We start from the raw sequence: 24,856 nt of genomic DNA, 5'->3' as shown, positions 1-24,856 counted from the left end.
AAAATAGTAAATAAATATTTTAAACTTCCACTGACCTTATTAAAACACACAGCCAGAAATACTCTGAGCCATTCTCATAAATTAGTCATCTTCTTGCAAAACAGCTGGTGGCAGTTTGCTGTAATAAAAGAGCAGAAATCAGAAGACTGGGAGATCCTGCCTTGGCTCATTCACAGGGAGATTAAATGACATGCTAACATGTCCGGGATGAGGAGGCCATGCATGAGAGGACTGAACCAGATGATTGGTCGAAGTTAGAATCCATAGGAAGAGCTTACCGGGAATGTTTGGGTGAGACTAGAAGCTTCGCCTCCCGCAGCGCTGCAGGGTTTGCTAAAGGACTGTTAGGGATCCTCTCCGAGGACAGATGATGTCTGAGTCAGGATTCTGTTGCAGAGTGGACCACTGTCTACTTGACCTAAGCAGAAGGGCCTTAAATAGCCTGCAGGGTTGTTGGGAGGGCTGGAGCAGCAGACTCTAGGCTGAATTTCCAGGAACAGCTCCCAAAGCCACAGCACAGAACTGGGTTATCAGAGGGAGGTGGGGAGGGAGCCTTAGCATCAGGATGTCCGCTGGAAAGCTGCCCTTTCCGTTACCAACAGGAAATGCCCTATGCCCCGCCTCCTGCCCCTGACTCGGTCACGATCCAGGTCTTGATCCAGATCTCGTCTTCGTCTCGTCCTCATCTTTGTGATGGGTAGAATCTAAATCCGAGCTCCTAGGAACAGGGGAGTCCTGAGAGGACACCTTTCCAACCTCTGTGTGCCAAAGGGGGGTTGGAATATAGCTTCTGAGAAGCCAATCTGTTATATCCACCCTGGACGATATAGCTAAAATATGTATAATAAATAACATTATAATGCTTGTGTGTATGTGTGTGTGTGTGTGTATGTATGTATGTATATATATATTTACAATATGCAGAATCAAGCCCCACATCAGGCTCTCTGCTCAGCGGGGAGCCTGCTTCCCTACCCCCGCCTGCCTCTCTGCCTATTTGTGCTGTCTATCAAATAAATAAATAAAATCTTAAAAATTTAGAATTAATGTCAAGTCACTCTGCCTCTAAAAATAACGATTTCTGGCCATTCCCAAGAAAACGTCTCTGATGAAAATTGAGAGCAAGCCCTATATTATTTCCTAAAGAGGGATTCGAAATTGGGGGTCCTCCTTTCAGATTTAGATCTGTCATTATCTGTGTCTCCCCCCGCCCCCCATGGGAACCCTCCGCCTTCTCAATCGGATGTGCTCTTTACCGTGCAGACCCGTGAATGAAGATTCGGAGCCTCCCGGGGTTGAGGCTCCCGGCCGCTGGCATGGCGTCTACGTGAGCAGGACGTCTCCGACGCCATCAGAATCTGCGACCACTGTTAAGTCCCTCATCAAGTCATTCGACCTGGGACGGCCAGGTATTTCATCATTTCATCTCATGAGCAGAACTCGCATGCAGACCATGGCCCTGTGTATCAAACCTGTCTCTATCTACTCCAACACTGGCCCCGAGGGGATGCAACCGCAGGGGCTCTGTCTAGATCATTCCACGTGGAGCTACTGTATCCCAGACACTTGCCACAGCCTGGCGGACGCTGCAGGAAGACGACAGTGAGGAGTCTGGCTCACGCGTAACAAAACCTCATCTTTCTCTCCACCTCTCCCGTAGCTTTAATTCCAGACTTGCCACCTTCCTTTTCTGCCGCTGTGTCCATTAAACTCAGGTCACGACCACTTCCCTCTTAGCTGGGCCAACCAGAGGCTTCGTTTCCTAGGAAACAAGGTGTTGAATCTTTGCAGTTGGCTGTCTGGCAGGACCCCTGGCCTTCCTCGCCTCCCCTCTTAGACTTTTCTCTGCCTGGTCTTGTGTGTAACCACCCACACTGACCTGTCATTCCTGATCTTGATACATTCCCAGCTTTTTCTAAAAACATCTCTCTGGCTCACCGATTCACCTTTCTTTACTGTTAACTATATATATGAGAAAAACGCACATCCGTACACACAAAAATATAGTAAATAAAGGAAACCGAGTACACCTCTGTCCAAAATAGCAGTGTATTTCTTCTCTCAACCACAGCAGTTATACCTGTCGTGTAGAGAGACTGAAGTCATAGCTAATGCTAGGACGTACCTGGTGGTCTTTGCTAAAAGAGTTCTCAGCTCAGATTAAGACAAGACCACAAATATTAAAAGATGCAAAAGCCCAGTGACTACATTCAGTCCATGAAGATGGGAAGTGAGTTAACAATAATAGTTTGTGCAAGAACTTTCCTGTTCCTTCTTACCGTAGATACCTCATCATGTGTGTTTTCTTGTCCCCTGGGGTCCCACCTCTAAGACCAGCCCCCATTCAGTTGACTACCCTCCCCCCCAGTTCAACACTAGTCCAGAGGAGAAGAGAACAGAGTAAATGTAATCCGTTATAAGCAGCATGGGATGGTTTTATAGGAACAAATCAGGAACTACTCTTTGCTACTTGGAACTGAAACTACATAGAAATGTTCCCATTTCTTTTCTTGGCAGGTGGAACCGGACAGAATATTTCTGTCCATAAAGCCCCCAGAAGTCCCCTGAGTGGGATTCCAGTAAGGACCGCTCCCGCCGCTGCTGTCTCCCCAATGCAGGTATTTTGAGGGTCTTGGATATGTGGGTGGTGGTCCAGGCCACGTTGATCCATGATGCTGTCTCATGCTCAGGAAACAAGAAGTGAAAATCACTTGGTGTATTTTTTGAGGCATATTGAACATCATTTTTAATAACCCATGAATAGTGAGGCTGCCTGGGTGGCTCATTGGGTTAAGCCTTTGCCTTTGGCTCAGGTCATGATCTCAGGGTCCTGGGATTGAGCCCCACATCGGGCTCGCTGCTCAGCACAGAGCCTGCTTCCCTTCCTCTCTCTCTGCCTGCCTCTCCGCCTGCTTGTGATCTCTGTCTCTGTCAAATAAATAAATAAAATCTTTTAAAAAAATTTTAAAAAAATAAGCCATGAATAGTAATAATGAAACTTCCATTGAAAAATTGCGATTTTGATGGGTGCCTGGGTGGCTCAGTCAGTTAAGTGTCTGCCATTGGCTCAGGTCATGATCTCTGGGTCCTGGGATCAAGCCCCGCATCGCGCTCTCTGTTCAGTAGGGAATCTGCTTCTCCCTCCGTCTCTGCTCTCCCCTCCCTACTCCCCCTGTGGCTTGTGCATGCTAGTGCTCTCTCTCTCTCCCTCCCTCCCTCTCTCTCAAATAAATACATAAAATCTTTTTTAAAAAATTACAGTTTGAGGCTTAATAAAGTTCTGAGAGAGACACCGTATATACCTCATACGATTTGTTAATGACATTTTGTTCCCCATAAGATACATCTGAAGTTTTCAGTTCAATGAAGATTGTAATTTTTACCAGAAGTGGATATTGAACTAGATATTTTTCTCAAGGAAGTGTTTTATTTTGTTTTTAAAGCACCCCAGAGAGAGAAAATGTTTATGATTTATAAATTCTTAGAGTTCACTGGGCAATGTGTGTCACCTTTGACATATTCTGAAGGTTCTAGACCAGAGCTTCTTGGCCTTTTGGCATTTTCTTTTCTTTTTTTTATTTTAAGATTTTATTTTAAAATAATCTCTGCACCCAACCTGGGAGCTCACAACCCCGAGATCAAGAGTCGCATGCTCCACTGATGGAGCCAACCAGGCGCCCCTCTTGGCATTTTCTAAGACCAAGACTATCCATGTTATAATAACATTCAGCAGCTCCTGCTGAGCCAAGAGCAACGTCATTCACAAGTACCCTTTTTTGGTATCCTTAGCAGCCAGTGTATATTGTTTGGGACCTTTTTTTTTTTTTTGGACAGAGAGATCACAAGTATGCAGAGAGGCAGTCAGAGAGAGGGGGAAGCAGACTTCCTGCCAAGCAGAGGGCCCGATGCGGGGCTCGATCCCAGGACCCTAAGATCATGACCTGAGTCAAAGGCAGAGGCTTAACCCACTGAGCCACACAGGCGTGTTCCCCCCCGCCTTTTTTTAAGATTTTATTCATTTATGACAGAGACACAATGAGAGAGAGATCACAAGCACAGGGGAGCCGGAGAAGGAGAAGCAGGCTTCCTGCCAAGCAGGGAGCCCCATTCAGGGTTCAGTCCCAGGACTTTGGGACCGTGACCTGAGCCGAAGATAGACGCTTAATGACTGAGCCACCCTGGCGCCCCTGTTGTTTGGGATCTTTTCAATTTTTCTTTTTTTTTTCTTTCTTTTTTTTTTTTTTTTTACTTTTTTGCCCTGGAAGATACCTTGTACTACTTCATATGTAAAACCAAGTAAAGCAATTACTTATATTATAATAATCACCAAGTTTTTTAAAGAAACTGAAACAGATCATGCTTCATTTTGACTTAAATTCATTGAGCTACACACACAAGGTTGCTGATAAAACATTTAACAGCTGGCTCCTTGCCAGGGGGTAAAAGCCTGGGTTTGTATTCCGATTGTCGCCAGCATCCAGCTGGCTCCCTGACGTCAGTGAACGTGGAGTTGAGAAGAGACATTTATCACGTATTTCTAGAAAACAGGTGGAGTAAGTGTAAATAACCCCAGTCATTGTGAGAAGACTAATAAATAGGAAGCAGTGAGTTTTGAGTATTTATTACTTTTGCTTATAATATAGTTTAATCTTAATAGGGGCCGTGTTGAAAACTAGCTTGCAAAATTCCTGAAGATTTAATAATTGGCCCTTGTGAGCAGGTGCACACCACCGGCTCTGACTCATGTATAAAGTAAAGCACACGCCTTTTAAATATATACAGCTTGAATGTTTCTGTATACACACACCCATGTACCTAACACCAAGATAAAGCATCTTCATCAAATCAGAAGGCTCTCTCCTGCCACCACCCAGTGGGTAATCTATTAATGTAGCCATCATTCTGACCTCTGTTAGCCTTAGATTATTGTCATACTGCTCTAGTCAGTTGAAAAGAGAATGCATTAGGGACACATGGGTGGCTCAGTGGGTTAAGCCTCTGCCTTCGGCTCACGTCATGATCCCAGAGTCCTGGGATTGAGCCTCACGTCAGGACTCCCTGTTCAGTGGGGAGCCTGCTTCTCCCTCGCCTCTCTGCTCATGGTCTCTTCTGGCTATCTCTGTCTCTCTCCCTCAAATAAATAAATCTCAAAAAAAAAAAAAATGAGAGAGAAAGAATGAGTTAAGAACTCTTCCATGCTCCCTAGACCCAGAAATAACCACTGTTTATGGCTTGTTGTGTATTCTTCTAGGTGTTTTTCTTTCATAAAATGTGTGTGTGTGTAGGGAGGAAGAGAAAGTTTTATAAATTGGATTACACTGCACATTGTTCAGACACTGACTCATTCACTTTGTCATTGGAATGTAGTCCCCGAGGGCACGGATTTTTTTTTTTTTAAAGAGAGAGAGTGGGCAAATGTGTGCACATGTGAGCAGGGGGAGAGGCGGGAGAGGGAAAGAGAGAAGGAATCTTAAGCAAACTCTACATCCAGCACAGAGAGGGGTTTTGCTTGCTGTTATACCTCTTGTCTGCAACAGTGGCTGGCACACAGTCATATCACAGTAGAAGCTCAATAAATATTTGTTGAATGAATGAAGGAATACACCAGAGACATCTTCAACTGTCAGTGTTTGGAGAAATAACGCATTCTTCTTAAAGGCTGTGTGACATGCAGTGATCTGTTTAAGCACTCCTCTGTTGATGCACCTTCCTGCAAAAACAGTACAGGGAAATTCCTTCCATGGGTTTTCGCCCACTTAAGAAGTTCTTCCCGAAGGAGAACGTTATCAATCACCCTTAGCTTCCTGATACCGGAAATCACTCTAGCCCATCCTGTCCCTCAGAAAGGAATTGAATACAAGGAGAGCTCTGGTCTCCACTGTGCTTCTAAGAAAGGTTCCCAGAACATCTCAAAGTTGGCCGGTGAAAGGAACTTATATTTCTGGCAAGTCTTGCTCTAAGGGCTTGCCTAGAACTACTGCTTCTGTCAAAACGCAGCAGCCGCTTTAGGCTCCCACTGCCACAGACATGGTCCAGCCCAACCTGACAGATACTGTCCTCCCAGATTTGTTCCAAGATTTCCTTCTTTTAAAGACTGATTAATATTCCATTGTGCATACAGACCGCATTTTTTTTTTAATCCCATTCATCTGTCCATGGACGGGTAGTTTGTTCCGAGCTCTTGGCTATTATGAGTAATGCTGCCAGGAACATGGGCATGCAACACATCTCTTCTGGATTCTGTTTTCAGTTGTTTGGGGTATAGGCCCAGAAATGAGACTACTGGGTCGTACAGGAGCTCTATTTTTAATTTTTTGAGGAACCTCCCTACTATTTTCTATAGCGGATGCACCATTTTCCATTCCCGCCAACGGTGCACAAAAATTCCAATTTTTCCACATTTTTGCTAACACTTGCCATTCTCCCTCTCGTTTTTTGCAATAATGACCCTCCGAACAGGTGTGAGGGGATATATGACTGTGGTTTTGATTTGTACTTCCCCGATGATACTGAGCACATTTCCATATATCTGTTGGCCGTTAAAAATCAATGTTTTTTCGCACCCCCTAGAATATACATAGAATTTTCCAGGAAGGTACTCACAAAGCTGATTAATAATGATTACCTCCCCCCCACCCCCGGGGCTCCTGGGTAGCTCAGTTGGCTAAGCGTCTGCCTTCGGCTCAGATCATGAGCTCTGGGTCCTGGGATCAGAGCCCCAACGTGGGGGGCGGGGGGAAAATCCCTGCTCAGCAGGCAGTCTGCTTCTCCCTCTCCCCACCCCACCCCCCGTCAAATGAGTAAATAAATTCTTTTAAAAAAAAAAGATATTGAAAAAATAAGTTGTTTTAAAAGCTAACCGTGGTGATTCCTATGAGCTTGAGAACTGTTGCATGGACGCGTGCACACACACACCATGTTTACGTATCAGGTGTCACAAGCTCACCATGCTGGTGTGCCCTTTGGTTTTTTAGAGGCATTCAACGTACAACAGTGTTCGGCCGGCCAGCAAAGGTGTGACTCAGCGTTTGGATCTTCCAGACCTTCCCCTCTCAGGTAATACCTTAAGCAGCAAATGCTTTTGGGATGTCTGTGTGGCTCAGTTGGTTAAGGGTCTGCCTTCGGCTCAGGTCCTGATCCCAGATTCCTGGGATCGAGCCCCACGTCCTTGTAGGGCTCCTTGCTCAGCAGGGAGTCTGCTTCTCCCTCTCCCTCTGCTCCTCCCTCCTGCTCGTGCTCTCTCTGTCTCTTTCTCTCTCTCTGACAAATAAATGAATAAACTCTTTAAAAAAACAGGGGCACCTGGGTGGCTCAGTGGGTTAACCCTCTGCCTTCAACTCGGGTCATGATCCCAGAGTCCTGGGATCGAGCCCCGCATCGGGCTCTCTGCTCAGTGGGGAGCCTGCTTTCCCTCCCTCTCTCTGCCTGCCTCTCTGCCTACTTATGATCTCTCTCTCTCTCTGTCAAATAAATAAATAAAATTTTTTAAAAATAAAAAATTTAAAAATTTAAAGAAAACAGCAAATACGTTTGACCTCTTATTTTGTGAGATTTACTTTTCTTCTTTGCCTGAAACCGAGCTTAGAAAAATAGTTGATGGCATTTATTCCGAACAATTTAAGACTCTGTTTGTGTTCTGGATGTTAGATCCTACTTCTGCCACTGTACTTCTCAGTGCGCATCTGTTCGGGAGAGATGTCTAGCTTTGGGGAGTTTTCTGTTTGTTTTTTATGGAATCTTAAGAGAATATCTTAACCATCTTTAGAAGTAACTATTTTTAGAAAAAAAAAATCTTATCTGATTCTGAAGGTCTCTTGCTTCCACAATTCCTAAAATATGCCTCTTTCGTGCTGTCTTTGCCTTTGAATGTAGCCCTCTTCCTGTTGTTACTCTGGTATTTTTTAAAATCCGGACCCTGCCGGTGACACCGTGGTTGGAATCCACGATCCTCCCTGTGGCTTTGTCACTCCTGCGCCTCGAGTGCTGGTGGCCGGTCTGAAGCCGCAGTTACGGAGCGGGGCACATGGGGGTGGGCTTGCCTTTTGGCCCCATCGTTCCACCTGCCGGGGCTGTGGTTTCCTCATCTCTGGGTTGGAAATAGTGCTGTCTCCCTCAGAGGTTCACTCCAGGGGCTGAGTGAACGCAGCTGGCTGTGGGCTGAGCGGAATGGGTGACCTTGACCTTAGCTTCTGTTCCCTTTCTGCTCAGTTCACCTGTGAGAGCAGACATTAGCAGAAGGGTAAGCTTGTCCCGAGTATATGCCTCAGAAATGTATGTGTAGGACTCTGTGTCCTTACTGTAATGCCACAGAAAAGATGAACAGTAAACGAATTATTTACTGGTGCCTCTAGCAGTGCAAGAAAGCCAGAAATCCAGACTGCATAGATAGAAAGCTGTGGGACCAGGGTGGGATTTTTTCTGCTTCTTTCTACCCTGCTACCTTCTGGTAACAAGGCAGAGGATTGCTCTGATCAGCAACGTCATAAAGAAGTGATAAAAGCTTATCATATGAGGACTTGGAGTCAGAATAATGACTCCAAGGAAGAAGGAAATGCTAGGGGCGCCTGGGTGGCTCAGTGGGTTAAGCCTCTGCCTTCAGCTCAGGTCATGATCTCAGGGTCCTGGGATCGAGCCCTGCATCGGGCTCTCTGCTCAGCGAGGAGCCTGCTTCCCCATCTCTCTCTGCCTGCCTCTCTGCCTACTTGTGATCTCTCTCTGTGTTAAATAAATAAAGAAGGAAATACTGTCTAAGGAGAGGAGAATAAGAGAAAAAAAAACAAAAAACCAAAAAAAAAAAACAAAAACCCAGAAAGGGTGAGTGAAGCCAGTAGAGCAGGCTCTTTTTTCTGTGCAGACGAGTTCCCCCTTCCTAGAAGTGGAAGGGAGGTCAAAACAGAGTATTGGAGGGACGCCTGGGTGGCTCAGTTGGTTAAGCAGCTGCCTTCGGCTCAGGTCATGATCCCAGCGTCCTGGGATCGAGTCCCGCATCGGGCTCCTTGCTCTGTAGGGAGCCTGCTTCTCCCTCTGCCTCTGCCTGTGCTCGCTCTCTCTCCCTCCCTCTCTGACAAATAAATAAAATCTTAAAAAAAAACAAAAAACAAAAAACAGAGTATTGGAAACCCGCCTGATTTGCGTTCTCTACACTTGCTATGTAGTGGAAAATCGGGGATAACTCGGTTACGGGCACAGTGATGTATTCCTAGGCAAGCTTATTTTTGTTTTGTTTTGTTTTGTTTTTGTAATTGTGGCTAAAATACCCGTAACACAAAACATACCATCTTAACCATGTTTTTAAGTACCACATGAGCTTTTGGTCACAATATTTGTGTCTTCTCTGTCCCTCCCACATTGCCTTTTGTGCGAAGAAGCCGTCGCTTTAATTGACAAGCTAAATCTGGCGCTCAAACCCTAGTAGTTCTTGCCCCAAAGTAAACCATTCCTTGTCAGTGCCCCCCTTTGCCCCACCAGACACCTGTCTACGCGGCTGATGCTATTTACTGTACTAAAAAAGAGTTACGCGGTGAAAACTGCTCGCTCGGGCTAGCCTTGCCAGCATTGAGGTCATCAGAAGCTGCTGAAAGGAGATTAATGCACTGTTTTTGTTGTTCTCTTTAGCGATGTAAGCACTGTTTTCCCTCTCCTCTTCAAGCTCATTAGCCTCACTCCCCACTTTGCTACCCATAATTGGCGGCTCTTAGCCATACAAGCATTGTTTTCTTCCATGACTATTTATGGTGTCATAGGAAGCTACCGTGGGCTCAGCCTGGTCACAGAGGCCTGTCGTGTGGCGTTGAGCAAGCCACCCTTGCTCTCTGAGCTCCTGTTGCCTTTGTCAGTACAAACCAGACACTCTCGACGTTTTCTCCCGATCTGTGCTCTGGTGGTCCTTCAGGAAATACCATCCGGAGGATTCCGCCTGTTTCATTAACCTGTTTTGACTCCTAATAGAACAGCAGAGAGGAGTCTTTAAAGAATTTATGTTTGCTTATTTTTAGCCAGCCAGACCCTATGACTAGAATGGCTTTTTTTTTCCCTATAAAATCGTTACCATTCTGGGTACCCAGCTTTTTGCCTGCTGCCACCTGTGACTTGAAAATCCCACTGGGTGTCTTCCAGCAAGCTCTCTCTCTCTCAGATGCCTGTCGGTTCAAACAAAGTGCTTTACTGGGAACAGGGCTGGCTCTGAGGGGGTAGGACCTGTGCAGAGGGTCGAGAAGGGCTTTGGTTCACGGCTCCAAGGGTGCCATCTTGAAATTCTTCATAATTTTTGAATGAGGGGCTAATTTGGCATTAGTCTCTCTGAATTATGTAGTCAGTCCTGCCTGGAGAATCCTTTCTAGAAAAGGCCATGTCCCGATGTGCGTTTTTTTTTACTTAACTCTATAAACCTACATTTATTATATATTTATATTTAGGAATCCATTGAGAATTCTGTTGTACTTGAGAAGAAAGTGTGGTGACCAGTCAAATTTCTCTTCTTCAGGAATAGGTGACTATGTTGTTCTCCACACAGATCTTCTAAAGGGAAGGGGTGAGGACCTGAAACCGGACCCTTATCTCCGGAAGAGCCCCTCGCTGGAGTCCCTGAGCAGACCCCCTTCTCTGGGCTTCGGGAACACAAGGCTGCTGAGCGCGTCCACTGGGGGCTTGAAACCGCAGAGCAAACTCAGGTATCACGTTTTACACAGTGAGACCTCACTGGGCTGGTGGCCTTGTAATCTTCCTTCTGTTTCACCGCCTATGGTCAGTTTACTTGTATGTGTATTTTTCCTGAATGAAAACAACCAGACATAGAACTGGGAAGTGGGCCCTGGACAGCAGGACTGTGCAAAATGAAATAGGGCCGTGAAACCAGAAGTGGACGCAGACTCTTGGGGGGTCGTAAGTTGGGTTGAGAAGTCTGGAAAGGGGGAGGCAGCATTTCTGCCAGGGGGCCTGCAGGGGCTCCTGTGAGGAGCCCTGCACAACATTCAGGGAGCTGGGGGTGGTTTCGTTTGGGTAGACTGTCCTGGGGGCTTCATGAGGACGGGCCCTGGCAGACACATCATCATCTCCTAGTATGGGCTGGGGAGGCGGACAGGTTCTCAGATTATCACCGCTAGAAAGGGAGGTTGGGGTCACCTTGTGAATGGTCTCCATTGCCAAGGTTAGAGGTTTCTACTCTTTCTGGTAAAGCAGGGAGGAACCATTAAGTTTGTGGGATTCGGATTTGGATTTTGAGTAGCAGTGCAGGAAACAGTGCATATGGGAAGGATTGGAGGGGCGCTTTGAAGTCAGCATCACAAGCGCACTGGCAGTGATGGGAGGGGGAGAGCAGGGGAGAGAGACAACAGAGACGGCCAGGGTGGCCACCAGAGGCCTGGCGTGGCTCCTGCCTCTGCCACCTCTCCCTGTTCAGTGCTCCTGCTCCCCCGGGCCCCAGCAAGCCTCCTCCAGCCACTTCCCCACCCTCAGCTCTCCCCGCGGCTTCTCCACGTGGAGTCCGTCTTCAAAAACAGGAAGTGCATCCCATGTAGACCTTCTCAGAAACCTCCCCTGACTTGTCATGCACGCTTCCACCCACACTCCTCGTGCTGCTCCCTGTGTTCCCCGCAGCTCGGCACCCCCCAGCTCACCTGCCACTTCCATTCTCAGCCTTTGCAGCTGACACGAGCTTCTGCGACCACTCACAAGGGCCCGGCCTGAATCGTCTCCCTCCTGTCCTCTCACACTCCTGAGTGCTTCCCCTGCAAAGTCAAACCCTCCACAGGCTGGTAGCCAGCCACCCGGCTGGCACCCACACCCCCTTTCTCTGCCTTCCGTGTCTTAGGCTCATGCGGGGTGTTTAATGCACTGTCATGTCGTGTGAGCCTTCGTTCCCATGTATTTAGGCTGTGCTGTAGTACACAGTAAATCTTCATCTCACACGTCGGTCTCTTTCTCGGGCCCCGGGGCCGTACTACACACACAGCACCAGGCCAGCCAGTGCTTGGGAACAGGTCGACAGACACATATTCAGAACTAGCTGCTTGGGGAGTAACGGCTGCTTGACGGACATGCAACTACCATTCTGGGTATTGTAAAGGATTTTATGAAAGTCTGAATAAGTTCCGTTCTTGGCAGGTCTTTGGGTGTAGCGTATATTTGGACCCAAATAGATGAAGTCATGCCTTTCAGAGACTCAACTTAAAGCCTCAGATACTACATATTAGCCTTGTTTATGCACAGGAGATTTAAGTGATCAAAACTGCTTTTAAGGCCCAGAATTAGTGCTAGCCTGAAACTGCTCTTTTCTTTATGCCAGAAATGCGTACAAAAAGGCTATGTGTATGTTAATATGCAATTTATATTATTACCCTTCATCATGAAAGATTAAATTAGTGATTAATGTGTTATTTTATTTTCGTATTCACGTCATTGAGACAAACAAATGACAGGATAGAAATCACTTGTTTTGGAAGTTCTCATCCTATTATTATTAATTTGGAAGGAGTGTCGTATCTAGTTAACATTATTTTTTAAAGAAACCTGTTCTGTTAGTGTCATGGTCATCCATGGATACAGAAGCTCTTTTTGAAACCTGCATTTCAGTCTTCCCTAGTTTGTCAGACCTAGAAATTCAGTTCTCAGCAATGAAGTAACAAACAGGCACAGTTACCATAACTTCATAGTTAACAGTGACTCTGACCACAGAAACTCGGGGACTTAAGTTTACAAATATACCAGGTGCAGGGGAAACAGCCATCAAATTACACAAGAAATTTTTTTTTTTTAAGATTTTTATTTATTTATTTGACAGAGAGAGACACAGCAAGAGAGGGAACACAAGCAGGGGGAGTGGGAAAGGGAGAAGCAGGCTTCCTGCTGAGCAGAGAGCGTGGTGTGGGGCTCGATCCCAGGACTCTGGGATCATGACCTGAGCAGAAGGCAGACACTTATCGACTGAGCCACCCAGGTGCCTCCCACAAGAAAATTTTTAATGCAAGTATGACATTTTCTCTACCTTAATTCAGGTGGCTGAGGTCCTCAATCATCCATTACTCCTAGAAATATTTTTAAAGTATTTTTATTAAGGGGCACCTGGGTGGCTCAGTCAGTTAAGCTGCTGCCTTCGGCTCGGGTCATGATCCCAGAATCCTTGGATGGACCCCCGTGTCAGGCTCCCTGCTCATGGGGGAGTCGGCTTCTCCCTCTGCCCCTCTGTCCCCACTTGTGCTCACTCTCTTGCTCTCAAATAAATAAAGAAAATATTTTTTAAAGTATTTTTATTAAGGGGGTGCCTGGGTGGCTCAGTGGGTTAAAGCCTCTGCCTTCAGCTCAGGTCATGATCCCAGGGTGCTGGGATTGAGCCCCACATCGGGCTCTCTGCTCAGCAGGGAGCCTGCTTCCCTTCCTCTCTCTCTGCCTACTTGTGATCTCGGTCTGTCAAATAAATAAATAAAATCTTTTTAAAAAAAGTATTTTTATTTAGTATCAGAATGTTACAAAACAGTAACAATAAAATGCGTGTAAGGTATAAAGAACAACAATGCTGCTGGATACCAACCTTCCAGTTTGACGAAAATAAAGTTATTATTACCACTGAAATCTCCTGACAGCCCCCCCCCTTCTCTGCCCCACTCCAGGGCCACCACCGTCTCTGACTATGGCATATGTCGTCCTTTGCTTTTCTTTCCCAGTTCTCACAGCGGATGCTTGTATCCCCAAACAACATCAACAATACGTTACTCATTAAAAATTTTGTATACATGGACACATGTTGTGGTTTTTTCTTTTTTTATTTCAAAATTGTTCCTGCTGTTCAAGTTACTGCATACATCTGTAATTCATCAGTTTTTATTGCTGTACAGTATTCCATTGTAGGAATACACTGCCGTTCTCCCATTTTCCTGAGGATGTACATTTGACTGTTTTCAGTTTTTTAGTATAAAAAGTGCTACTATGAGCATTCTTGCATATGTGCTCTGATGATACACACATCTAGGAGTAACTCCTGTTTCACGGGCTTTCAATTGGACAGGTCCACTCGGATGTGGATTTCTTTCTGATAAATACAATACAGTATTATATATTTATTTTCTCTTTTTTATCATTTTCTTACTATGTTCTTTCTCTAGCTTACTTTTATGTAGGACTATAGTGTACAATATATATAACCTACAAAATACGTGTTCATCAACTATATGTTATCGATAAGGCTTCCTGTGGGCTATTAGTGGTTAAGTTCAGGGAAAATCAAAAGTCGTACGTGGATTTTCAGCTGTGTGTGGGGCCAGCGCCCTTTTCCCCATGCTGTTCGGGGGGTGTACATGCTCATAAATTGCCTATTAACAGCGAATGTTCCAGAGATACATCAGCTGTTTCGTTCCTGCTCTCCTTCATGCTGTTCCATCGCTGGGGTATCTAATTCTTGGTTCACGATAGTCATCGTGGAAGACGCTGTGTGGTCTTAAATCCCTTGGTAGTATGTGAATAATCTTAGGTAGTGTAAAGATTAACAGATGTCTACAGCAAACTGAGAATTAGAATGCTGTTGTGTATTAATTAGTAAAATCATTTCCTTTGGCTAAACAGGTGCTCAGAATTGAGTTAACGTAGCACACTCTGAGGAGGGCCTCCTTTGGAGTGTGCAAAGACCCTGTTTTGAGTCATTTTTACTGATGATCACCTGGTATCTCCTTCCCAGCACCAGCCAATCTGGTGTTTTTCAATGCTCTTTCGTTCTTCCTTTTATATGTTATGTAGATAAGGTAAAGCCTTGAAGCTTGTGGAGTGTTTTTTTCTATAGCATCTTCAGTTAAAATGGCACTGTACTTAAGTCAATTAAGGGCTAGGTGGACGGAGCCAACAGATGGATTTAAAAAAACAAAAACAAAAACAAAACCAGCCTCTTTCCAGACTTCCGATAGCCAAGAAGTACATATTAATTTTTCTTTCGTATCGTGAGACATAATAAAATGTACTATTAATGTGACCAATTTGGTTGTTTCTCTTGAGTCTCCCTGGGTTGACCTAGACTTTGGCTTTTCTAATCTAGTTATTTGTCTCATATATACTTGAGGCTTCTAAACATTAGCATCTTCTCTTTACTCTGTGCTCTTCTTTCTAACCAGCGTGGAAAGAAGAGACCCGCTGGCTGCCTTGGCCCGGGAATATGGCGGCTCCAAGCGTAACGCTCTCCTGAAATGGTGCCAGAAGAAGACAGAAGGCTACGCGGTGAGTGACGGCATTGGCCAGCCTCCAGCCAGCTCTGGGCAACAGCAGTCCTGGGCCCGTATTTGTCCTGTGCATGCATATGCATGGCATCTAATTGTTGCCCTTCTGTTCTCCTAGAAAGGGCCATGGTGGTAGTAGGGTTTGCTGTGGTGCCAAGTGGGACTGAAAGCCAGTCCACCCAACAAGCCGTGGACCTCAGTGCAGGTCCGCGTCTCCTGCGGAAGGGACACCTTTTTCTTTGCTCAGAGGAGATGTAGACTCCGCAAGCAATGGGCCCAACAGGCTGCCTCAGTCCAGGGAAGACAGCCTTGGCTGAAGCACCTTCCCAAAGAGGGTGCCTCTCCCTGATTGACACAAAGGCCCCATTTTTTCTGTTACTTTAGAGCTGTTTGCGTCAGTTTATCAAGACAGTATTTGTCTTCTGGGAAGGTTACACGAGGAAGTAATGCTTGATAGAAGTGTAAGCTTTGTTATTATGAAATATCATATACAAAGATAAAAATTCAACAAATAGCCGGTACAGTTTCATGGGCCATTATGACGCGAAAACATAGGCCGCCACTACTCCCTTCCAGAAACAGAGCATTGTCAATTCCCCCAAACCTTTTGTGTGACTTTCTGATCCTAGCCCTTCCCCACTCCCAAAGACAAGTGTTGTGCTCAGGTCTTTTCCTCATGGTTTTCCGCAAAAAGCAGGCATCCCTAAATGCTGTGTTAGTTTTGCCTGCACTTGAACTTTACATAAATACAATCAAAACCTGTCGTACCTGCATCTGGCTCTTAACCTACGATATGAAGTCATCAAGGCTTCTCTGGTTTGTTCATTTTCTTTACCCTTTGGAACCTGTTGTGGGATCACACCCATTATTTATCTGCCCCTTCCCCTCTTGCTGGACAGATGAGTTATTTCCAGTTCAGGGCTGTCGTTACGTGGTGCTGGTGCGTTCTCATGCATTTTTCTTGGAACACAGGTGCGCTCATTCTTTTTGGATCTACACCTAGAAGTGAAATTACTGGGCCATCGGGTGTGCCCGTATTCAAGATCGTGCCAAACAGATTTCTGAAACAGTTGTGCGGTTTGCTTCCCCTCCCCTCCCCCCACCCCTAGCAAGAGAGGCAAGATCGTTTCTCTGCATTTTCACCGACAACAGTCTTGTTACTCCCAGTCTTTGCATAAGTGTGTAGTGGCATCTCCTTGTGCTTGGGACTTGTACTTTCCTGCTGGCCCATGAGGCCGAGGACTTTTCCACCTGCTAAGTGGGCAACATTGGGGTAATCTCTTTGGGGATGTGCTCTGTAGGTCTCTTGCCTGTCTTAAAATCAGATTGTTGGGGCGCCTGGGTGGCTCAGTGGGTTAAGCCTCTGCCTTGGGCTCAGATCATGATCTCAGGGTCCTGGGATCGAGCCCCGCATCAGGCTCTCTGCTCAGCGGGGAGCCTGCTTCCCCCTCTCTCTGCCTGCCTCCCTGCCTACTTGTGATCTCTCTCTCCCTCTGTCAAATAAATAAATAAAATCTTTAAAAAAAAAAAAAAGGTAGAATAAAATCAGATTGTCTTGTCTTTCCCTGATTGCTATCAGGAGCTCTTGATATATTCTAGACTCCATCCTTTGTCAAATAGAGGTATTGCAAATGTCTGCTCCCACAGTGGCTTGAATTTTTGCTTTTTTGTTGAACAAAGTCTTTCATTTTAATGACATCTCATTTATCTGTCTTTTCCCAGTGGCTAGTGCTTTCTGTGTCCTGTTTCAGAAATCTTTGTTCCAAGGACACAAAAATATTCTCCAGTGTTTTCTTCTGTAAGTTGGATTATGTTCCCTTTCCCATTAAATAGCAACCCTCTTTAAAATTGCCATCTCCAGGGCGCCTGACTGGCTCAGTCAGTAGAGCATGTGACTCTTGATCATGGGGTCATGAGTTTGAGCCCCACTTTGGGTGCAGAGATGACTTAAATAAATAAATAAATGTTAAATAATCAAAATAAATTTGTCATCTCCTCCCTTCTCCCCACGCAGGCCCTGCTTTCCCACACCTTTACCCCACTTTGCTAAAAATTCTGAAGATTCTGGTACTCCAACAGTCCTTCCCCAACTTTAAGCTTTGAGGGAGGCGGGGACAAAGAAAGACCCGAGCAAGAAAACAAGGCCTCGGCCAGGAGCCAGGCCCCAGATACTTGAGCGGCAGCAGGGCTGGGATGGGATTGTCTTTATAATAGCAGGAGTCAAGGGTCTTAAAATCAGATTCTACCCAAGAATAGAAGTGTTTTGTATCTTTGACATGACCTTTTTTTCCCCCGGTTTCTGCTAAAATAGAAAGAGAAAAAAATTAGCTGAGTTAGTGGCCAGTAAGAAAGACCCCCAGAGTACAAACTTTGTTTCCAATGCATTGTTTCTCCTTTAGCTACTCTCTGAGCCCCCCGCTTCAGCCCACTCTGAGGGTCGAAACCACCCTGTAAAGGCAGGCCACCCCAACGACAGCCTCCCTCCACACATCAGCCACATCGCCGAGGAAATGGAGAAGCTTAAGGAGTTGGGGAGAGAAAGCTGATTCTGGGAGGCTTTAGGGTAAGGGAAGTAGGGGTGGCCTCAGAAAGGCCAGGAACAAGGTCTTGGCCCTGGCTGAGCCGCATGCGGTCATAGCCACTTGACTGAGCTATCATTTCCCCACCTTACAGAAGTGGATTGAGGGAAGTGCTAGGTGGACACAAAGAGACGATGAAAATTTCCAGGAAGAATCGGTCCTTTGGCATGGAGTGTTATTATAATTAGAATGCCCGGGAGGATTATACAATCAGCTATTTGCCATCATAAGAGCGAGAATTGTATTTCCTGCTGTAGTGATGTTTTGTTTTGTGAACGTCTTGTACAAGTTCTCAAAGCATGTTACGCTTAATGAAACCCAAAACTCATTCTGCCTGAAAAGTATTTTTTTTTCATTTGTCGTTAAATCTCTGTAAATTTAGAGGGAAACACAAGTCGTATGTGTCTGATTTATTTACTCCTCGCAAAATATCCTCTGTCTAGACCTGTTTGTTTGAGATGCCTCTTAAGCCTTCTAAAGATTGTTCTCTCTGACTCAGGAAGCCAAAAGTAAATTGTAGAAAACTCAGACAATTCTGCTAAAAAAAAAAAAAAAAGGCAGTAGCCATGTACATTTTCACTTGAAAGAACTTTCTTTTCAGCCCACCAGAGTATAGCATGGTGGGCTCTGTCAAAACTCTCCATAAAAATCCATATGGCTTTTTAGGGAGGGCTCTGTTTGGTATCACCTTATATTTTAAGTTCTGGGACATCAGCAGTGAAGAAAACAGGCAGAGGAGTGCCTGGGTGACTCAGTGGGTTAAAGCCTCTGTCTTCAGCTCAGGTCATGATCCCAGGGTCCTGGGATCGAGCCCCGCATCAGGCTCTCTGCTCGGCAAGGAGCCTGCTTCCCTTTCTCTCTGCCTGCCTCTCTGCCTGCTTGTGATCTCTGTCTGTCAAATGGATAAATAAAATCTTTAAAAAAGAAAAGAAAACAGGCAGAATTTCTGCTCTCATGGAGCTTCCATCTTCACGCAGACCGACGATTCTGATTAAAAAGTAAGATACGTACTTATTTGAGTGTACTGTGGAGAAGGGTCTGTGTAGGAGGCTTAGGAGTGCCAGGTGTGTGGATGATGCCACCATCCTACGAAGGCCAGGGAGGTGACACGTGAGCTATGGCTTAGTTTCCCTGATGGAGGGGAAGATGTGAATCTTTTCATCAAGGTTTATCCCACGTCAAGTTCTAGGCCTGGAAGGTCAGAATGAGAAAACATCATTACCTTAGCAACTGCATCCTCTGGAATTTAAGTAACACACGGTGGCAGCTCTGAAAAGGTAGAACGGTGGGTCAGACCCTCTGCGGAGCCCCAGGTTCAGCTTTGGGTGTCTTGAGGTAGCCCCAGAACTGAGATTCAGGGGGGACATGAACACGCAGTCAGTCCAGAGTGAGGCCTGCTCTGAGCTCCAGGCGGCTCTCAGCAAAGAGGAGACCTTTCTAGACATTCTACCCCACTCACATTTCCGTGGATTTTCTTTTTAGAATCAGGGTTCCAAGAAGCCCTTGCACATTACTCTCGGTCCACAGGCTGCCTGTGAACTATATCCCAAGCCCAGGATAGGTCGGACCCGTGGAACCCTACATCTCCCTTTTTTAATCTGCCTTTAATTCCTTCTTTGGGGTTATGACAGAAATTTGCATCTCTCATGCAGAGAACCCCTTTTTTGGGTTCTCTAGGGGGCCAGAAGACAAGATGGTGGCGGTGATAGGCAGAATTCTAAGAATGACCCCCAGTGACCCTCTCCCTTAAATAATTTCCTCCCCACATATGGCAAAAGGGAGGTGGTCTGGGTAGACCCAACACATGAACCCTTTAAAAGCTGGCATTTCCTCTGAAGCATCATAAGGACTCATTGCACCATTAGTGGGCTTGAAGGTCAAGGGGGCCTCAGGAGCCGAGAGAGGTCCCTAGCTGATAGCCAGCAAGGAAACTGGGACTTTCTAGCGCTAAGGCCTCGGGAGTGCTGAGGTCCTACCAATACCCAGAAAACAGTATGGGAGGGGGGCTCCCCTCAGTTGTGAAGTTGTGAAGACACTTTGGCGATGCAGTGTCCTCTGCCATTGCTGTCCCTGTCCTGGAGCCCTCGGACCTCAGCGAGGCTAAGGATGGTCATTGCACTTGACCTTCTCCCCTCCCTCCGTTGAGGGACCTGTCCTGGATGGGTGGGTGGAATTCAGCTGTAAATCTCTGCACCGGCCTCGCCCCTTCCAAGAAGTGTGACGAGGCACAGCCACCGCACAAGTCTGCAGGTGTCACCCTGGCTATGTTCCTAGGGCCCTGCTGTGCCTGACCAGTGAGGCCAACCCTGGTGATTCCGTCAAGGTCAAAGGGAAATTTAAAAGGATGAGTTCTGCCAACACCCTGAGTGAACTTTAAGCTTAGGAAAGCTGATTCTGGCCCAGGGCCTCAAGGGAAGAGCCCCGCTGAGCTAATAATAAGTGGGTGTCGTTTCTACCGCTAAATCTGTACTAAATCACAGCGAGAGGAAACTACAAGAGTGGAGTGGCTGGGACCACAAGGTAACAGAGAATCCCACAGTTTCTTCCTTAGGGTCAGATTATTTACTTTTCCTAGATGATTAACCCGCGATGTCTGTTCAGGACATTCGTGTTCCTGTGGTTCATGTCCGTTGATGCTTCCAATTTTTTATAACACACAGTTTTTTGGCAAGTTGAGATCCAGAACCGAAAGAAAGGGTTTTCTTTTTTCCTTCCTTCCTTCCTTTCCTTCTTTCCCCTTCCGTCCTTTCTCTCTCTCTTTCTTTCTTTCTTGATTTTACTTATTTGACAGAGAGAGAGAACACAAGCAGGGGAGGAGCAGGCAGAGGGACAGGGAGAAGCAGGCTCCCCGCTGAGCAGAGAGCCCGATGCGGGGCTAGATCCCAGGATGCTGGGATCATGACCTGAGCCAAAGGCAGACGCTGAACCAACTGAGCCACCCAGACGCCCCCCGCCCCATAAGGGTTTTCTTACACAGAGGTGAGACTCTCAGATCTGAGGTTCTCAAGGCTGTGGGCACTCAAGAATGCCCTGAGGCCCAAGACCCCCGCCCGGGGGACTGCAATTCCTGAGATCCAGGGTCAGGCCCCAGCATACATATTGCATAAATGTTCTTCGGTGCCTTAACGAATAGTCAGCGCTGACATCTGGGCCTGGTGGCAGCATTCTAAGACACCCCCGCTATCTCCACTACCTGGTGTTTCTTCCATGATCTGTTAGGTCACCTGGCAAAGGGATCTGACAAATGGAATTAAGCTTGCTAATGAGCCAGCCCTAAAACAGGGAGATTCTCTGGGTGGGCCTAACCTTATCACATGAGGCTTTATTTATTTAGAAAAAAAATTTTTAAGGATTTTATTTAGTTGAGAGAGAGAGAGAGAATACAAGTGAGGGGAATGGAAGGCAAAGAGAGAATCGGGCTCCCACGGAGCAGGGACTCCAACGTGGGACTCGATTTCAGGCTCCTGAGATCATGACCAGAGCTGAAGGCAGACATCTAACCCAGTGAGCCACTCAGGCATCCCGAGGCTTTATTTAAAGCAGAGTTTTCTCAGGCTGGCGGCAAAAGTCAGAGATCCAAAGCGCCTACATGAGCGGGATGAGATGGCCGCTGGTGACTGAGGAGGAAAGGGGCCACGTGGAAAGAATCTGACCAGCCTCCAGCTGCTGCGTGTGACCCTGGCTGACACCCGCAAGAAAGTGGGGGGGCCTTGGTCTTAGAACCACAGGGAACCTGTCACCGTCCTGAGAAACACCTGGTGGGTTCTTTCCCCAAGCCTCCAGGTGAGAACAATGCTCAGCAGACACCCGATTACCAGCTACATCGTGCTGGACTTCGGACCTCTAAAAACTGTGAGCTCATAAACAGGTGTTTTAAGTCCCTGAGCCTGGGACTTAGTTACACAGCAAAAGAGAAGCACACCAGTGACTTTGAAAGCAATGCAAATAACTGACCACTTCTAGCCAAACTATTTTTTTTTTAAGGTTTTACTTATTTATTTGACAGACAGAGATTACAGGTAGGCAGAGAGGCAGGCAGAGAGAGGAGGAAGCAGGCTCCCCACTGAGCAGAGAGCCCGACGTGGGGCTCGATCCCAGGACCCTGGGATCATGACCTGAGCCGAAGGCAGAGGCTTTAACCCACTGAGCCACCCAGGTGCCCCTAGCCAAACTATTTTTAAATTCTATCTCCCGTAGGAGGGGATCTGAATATCACTGTACATATTTTTTGCTTCTAGAACACTAATCTAATGCTCTAGTTTGACACTTGAAGTCTGAGGCCACTAAAACCTTAAAACTCAGCCCATTAAAACATGCTGAAAGTTATGGATTCCAGCTTTGGAGAGGTAGGTGAGATGTAGGTAACTACCACCTCTGCCCTCCACCAATTAATCACCAGAGTTGACAACACTGGCCAGGCACAGCAGGGCCCTAGGAACATAGCCAGGGTGACACCTGCAGACTTGTGCGGTGGCTGTGCCTCGTCACACTTCTTGGAAGGGGCGAGGCCGGTGCAGAGATTTACAGCTGAATTCCACCCACTCATCCAGGACAGGTCCCTCAGCAGAGGGAGGGGAGAAGGTCAAGTGCAATGACCATCCTTAGCCTCGCTGAGGTCCGAGGGCTCCAGGACAGGGACAGCAATGGCAGAGGACACTGCATCGCCAAAGTGTCTTCACAACTTCACAACTGAGGGGAGCCCCCCTCCCATACTGTTTTCTGGGTATTGGTAAGACCTCAGCACTCCCCACGCCTTAGCGCTAGAAAGTTCTCGTTGGCCCAGAGACACGGGGGAGAGCAAGCTTTCGTAGGCGGATTTGGATTTGCTAGAGGCACTGCTATGTCAGACTCTGTAATGCTAGACCCAGTGATTCTGAAGTTTTCTGACAAATGAGAAAACCAGCACACATGGAGAGAGCAGTGAGTTATTTATCATTAAGTCTCGAGTTCATTTCTTGCTCAAGTGAACCTCCATTTTCTGATAACATGTTCTGTATGTTGGTAAGTATACTGTAGCCTCCCTCGTAAACTGTGTTGCCGGACTTGCCGGACTATCCTTCACAGGAAAAGGCTTAATTCCTGAGAGATCAAACCAGAAGCTTTTTGAATAGTTGAATAGCCTGGGGAGCTCCTTCCTCCTTGTCAGGACATCGAAAGGAATAACATTTCTGACAGCGACAGGAGCTCCATGGGTTTAAATTCCCATAAGACCTTTGCCCTTTCTAGGGTTTTCTTCACAAAACGTCTCTAGTCCCTGGTGTGTAAATATCATCTAATTATCTCTTCCTTATCTTTACTAAGATAATTTAAGTAAGGCAGTTTAGTAAGAAAATCTAGTTGCCAGCGGCACAGTTTTTTTCCCAAATCATCCCATCACGTAGCATTGTGATTCATATTTGATCTTTTAATTTTAAAACGAGACTGCCTCACATTTTGAGGGGCTTCTCATTTTACTTCCCAAGCGCTGACACCGGAAGAGCGAGGCCTGATGGGACCTGGCTGTGGCCTCAGGGCCTGGGTCATTAGGAACTGGATGTTGCTGTCACTTTACCAGAGCAGCTCAGAGGGCTCCTGGCAGTTTCTGGGAGAATATCGCTGGGACACTTCTGACGATGGCCCAGGATAGTCAGGCAAATTTAGATCATGAGATGATCAGACTAGTTTTAGTCCAATGTTGGGGTGTGGGAGTCACCAAACTGATTTTATGAAAACATGCATAGTCTCAGCAAATATATACTGAACACCTGCTCATTACTGTGCTCAGCAGCCAGGTCTAGACTGACAGCAAAGGGGGGCAGACAACAAAGAAAGAAAAGAGAAGGGCCAGGGAAACAGGCCCAAGAACTATATGGAGCAGGACAGTGCAGGGTAATGGGGGGCACCCTAGATCAGGAAGGGCTGTCCAAGGATTTTGTGTTCCCTCAGCCCAGAATGACAGGAAGAGCCAACCCAGTGGACAGGCAGAGGGAACCGCAAGAGCAAGAGGTTGCGGCAGAAAGCAGCCTGATGTGTTAGAGGGTTGGGACGCAGGCTGGGCACGACAGCGGGCAAGGTACTAGGTGGGTTGGGACTGACTGGAGAGTGGATCGTGGGTTCATTCCCAGTGGAAATGGGGCTCAGGGCTCCTGGGTGGGAGTTTAAGCACAAAAGGAGGAATGGTAGCTTGGCCTTTGCCACGGCCCAGGGAGAAGTGGTTGATGACATCTTAAGTCATACACACCTTTGCCCTGGGTGTTCCCTTGCATTCCTCTCTGGTCTCCAAGGGAATTAGTGATCATCCTGAGCTTTGAAGACCCTCCCTGCAGTGCAGGCTCTGACCGCCTTCCTGGCTGCTGGGCCTTGAGCTCAAGATGGTGAACTCCATGTAAATTTTTTAAAAAATTGGAAGCACTAACAGGCATGGTAATTATAAAAAGCCCCAAAAAAATTTTTTTTAGAGCAAGCAAGCAGCGGGGAGGGGCACAGTGAAAGAGAGAATCTTTATTTTTTTGAAAGTTTTAATTTACCTATTTTTGCAAGAGATAAAGCACAGGAGCAAGGGGGAGAGGCGGAGGGAGACGGAGAAGCAGACTCCCTGCTGAGCGGGGAGCCCCACCGGGAGATCAGTCCCAGGACTCCAAGATCATGACCTGAGCTGAAGGCAGACGCGTAACTGTCTGAGCCACCCAGCGCCCCTAAAATTGCATCTTTTAAAGAAAGTAGCCAGATGCAAAAAAAAAAAAAAAAAAAAATCACATATTCTATGATTCTATACATATGAATTGTCCAGAGTAGGCAAATTCACAGAGTCCGAGAAAACCTTAGTGGGGTGAGGGGTGGGGAAGGGAATCAGCAGTGACCCAGCACTGGCTTCCTTTTGAGGCTGATGAAAACGTTCTAGAATTATATAGCAGTAAAAGTTCCACAACCTTGTGAATCTACTAAAAGCTACTGAATTGCACATTTCAAAAAGTTAACTTTAGGGGCACTTGGGTGGTGGCTCAGCCACTTAAGCGTCTGTCTTCGGCTTAGGTCATGATTTCAGGGTCCTGGGATGGAGCCCCACGTAGGGCTCCCTCCTCAGCGGGGAGTCTGCTTCTCCTC

At 46.6% G+C, this 24,856-nt stretch overlaps 1 protein-coding gene across 3 annotated transcripts in view; it reads left to right on the top strand.

The window, feature by feature from the left end:
• The window catches only part of SPECC1 (sperm antigen with calponin homology and coiled-coil domains 1), a 218,428-nt gene that overhangs the window by 142,785 nt on the left and 50,787 nt on the right, over positions 1-24,856 (top strand). For all 3 annotated transcript variants that reach the window (XM_032841337.1, XM_032841336.1, XM_032841338.1), the window contains 5 exons: positions 1,264-1,409; positions 2,518-2,618; positions 6,975-7,056; positions 10,514-10,670; positions 15,093-15,195. In XM_032841337.1, coding sequence (XP_032697228.1) covers positions 1,264-1,409; positions 2,518-2,618; positions 6,975-7,056; positions 10,514-10,670; positions 15,093-15,195 — 589 coding nt within the window. The remainder of the gene's footprint in view (positions 1-1,263; positions 1,410-2,517; positions 2,619-6,974; positions 7,057-10,513; positions 10,671-15,092; positions 15,196-24,856) is intronic.

The sequence above is a fragment of the Lontra canadensis genome, unplaced genomic scaffold (genome assembly GCF_010015895.1).
Source record: "Lontra canadensis isolate GAN:19392208 unplaced genomic scaffold, GSC_riverotter_1.0 scaffold122, whole genome shotgun sequence".
NCBI classification, from domain to species: Eukaryota; Metazoa; Chordata; class Mammalia; order Carnivora; family Mustelidae; genus Lontra; species Lontra canadensis.
The sequence above is the reverse complement of the archived record's forward strand: the minus strand, read 5'-3'. Positions and strand labels throughout refer to the sequence as shown.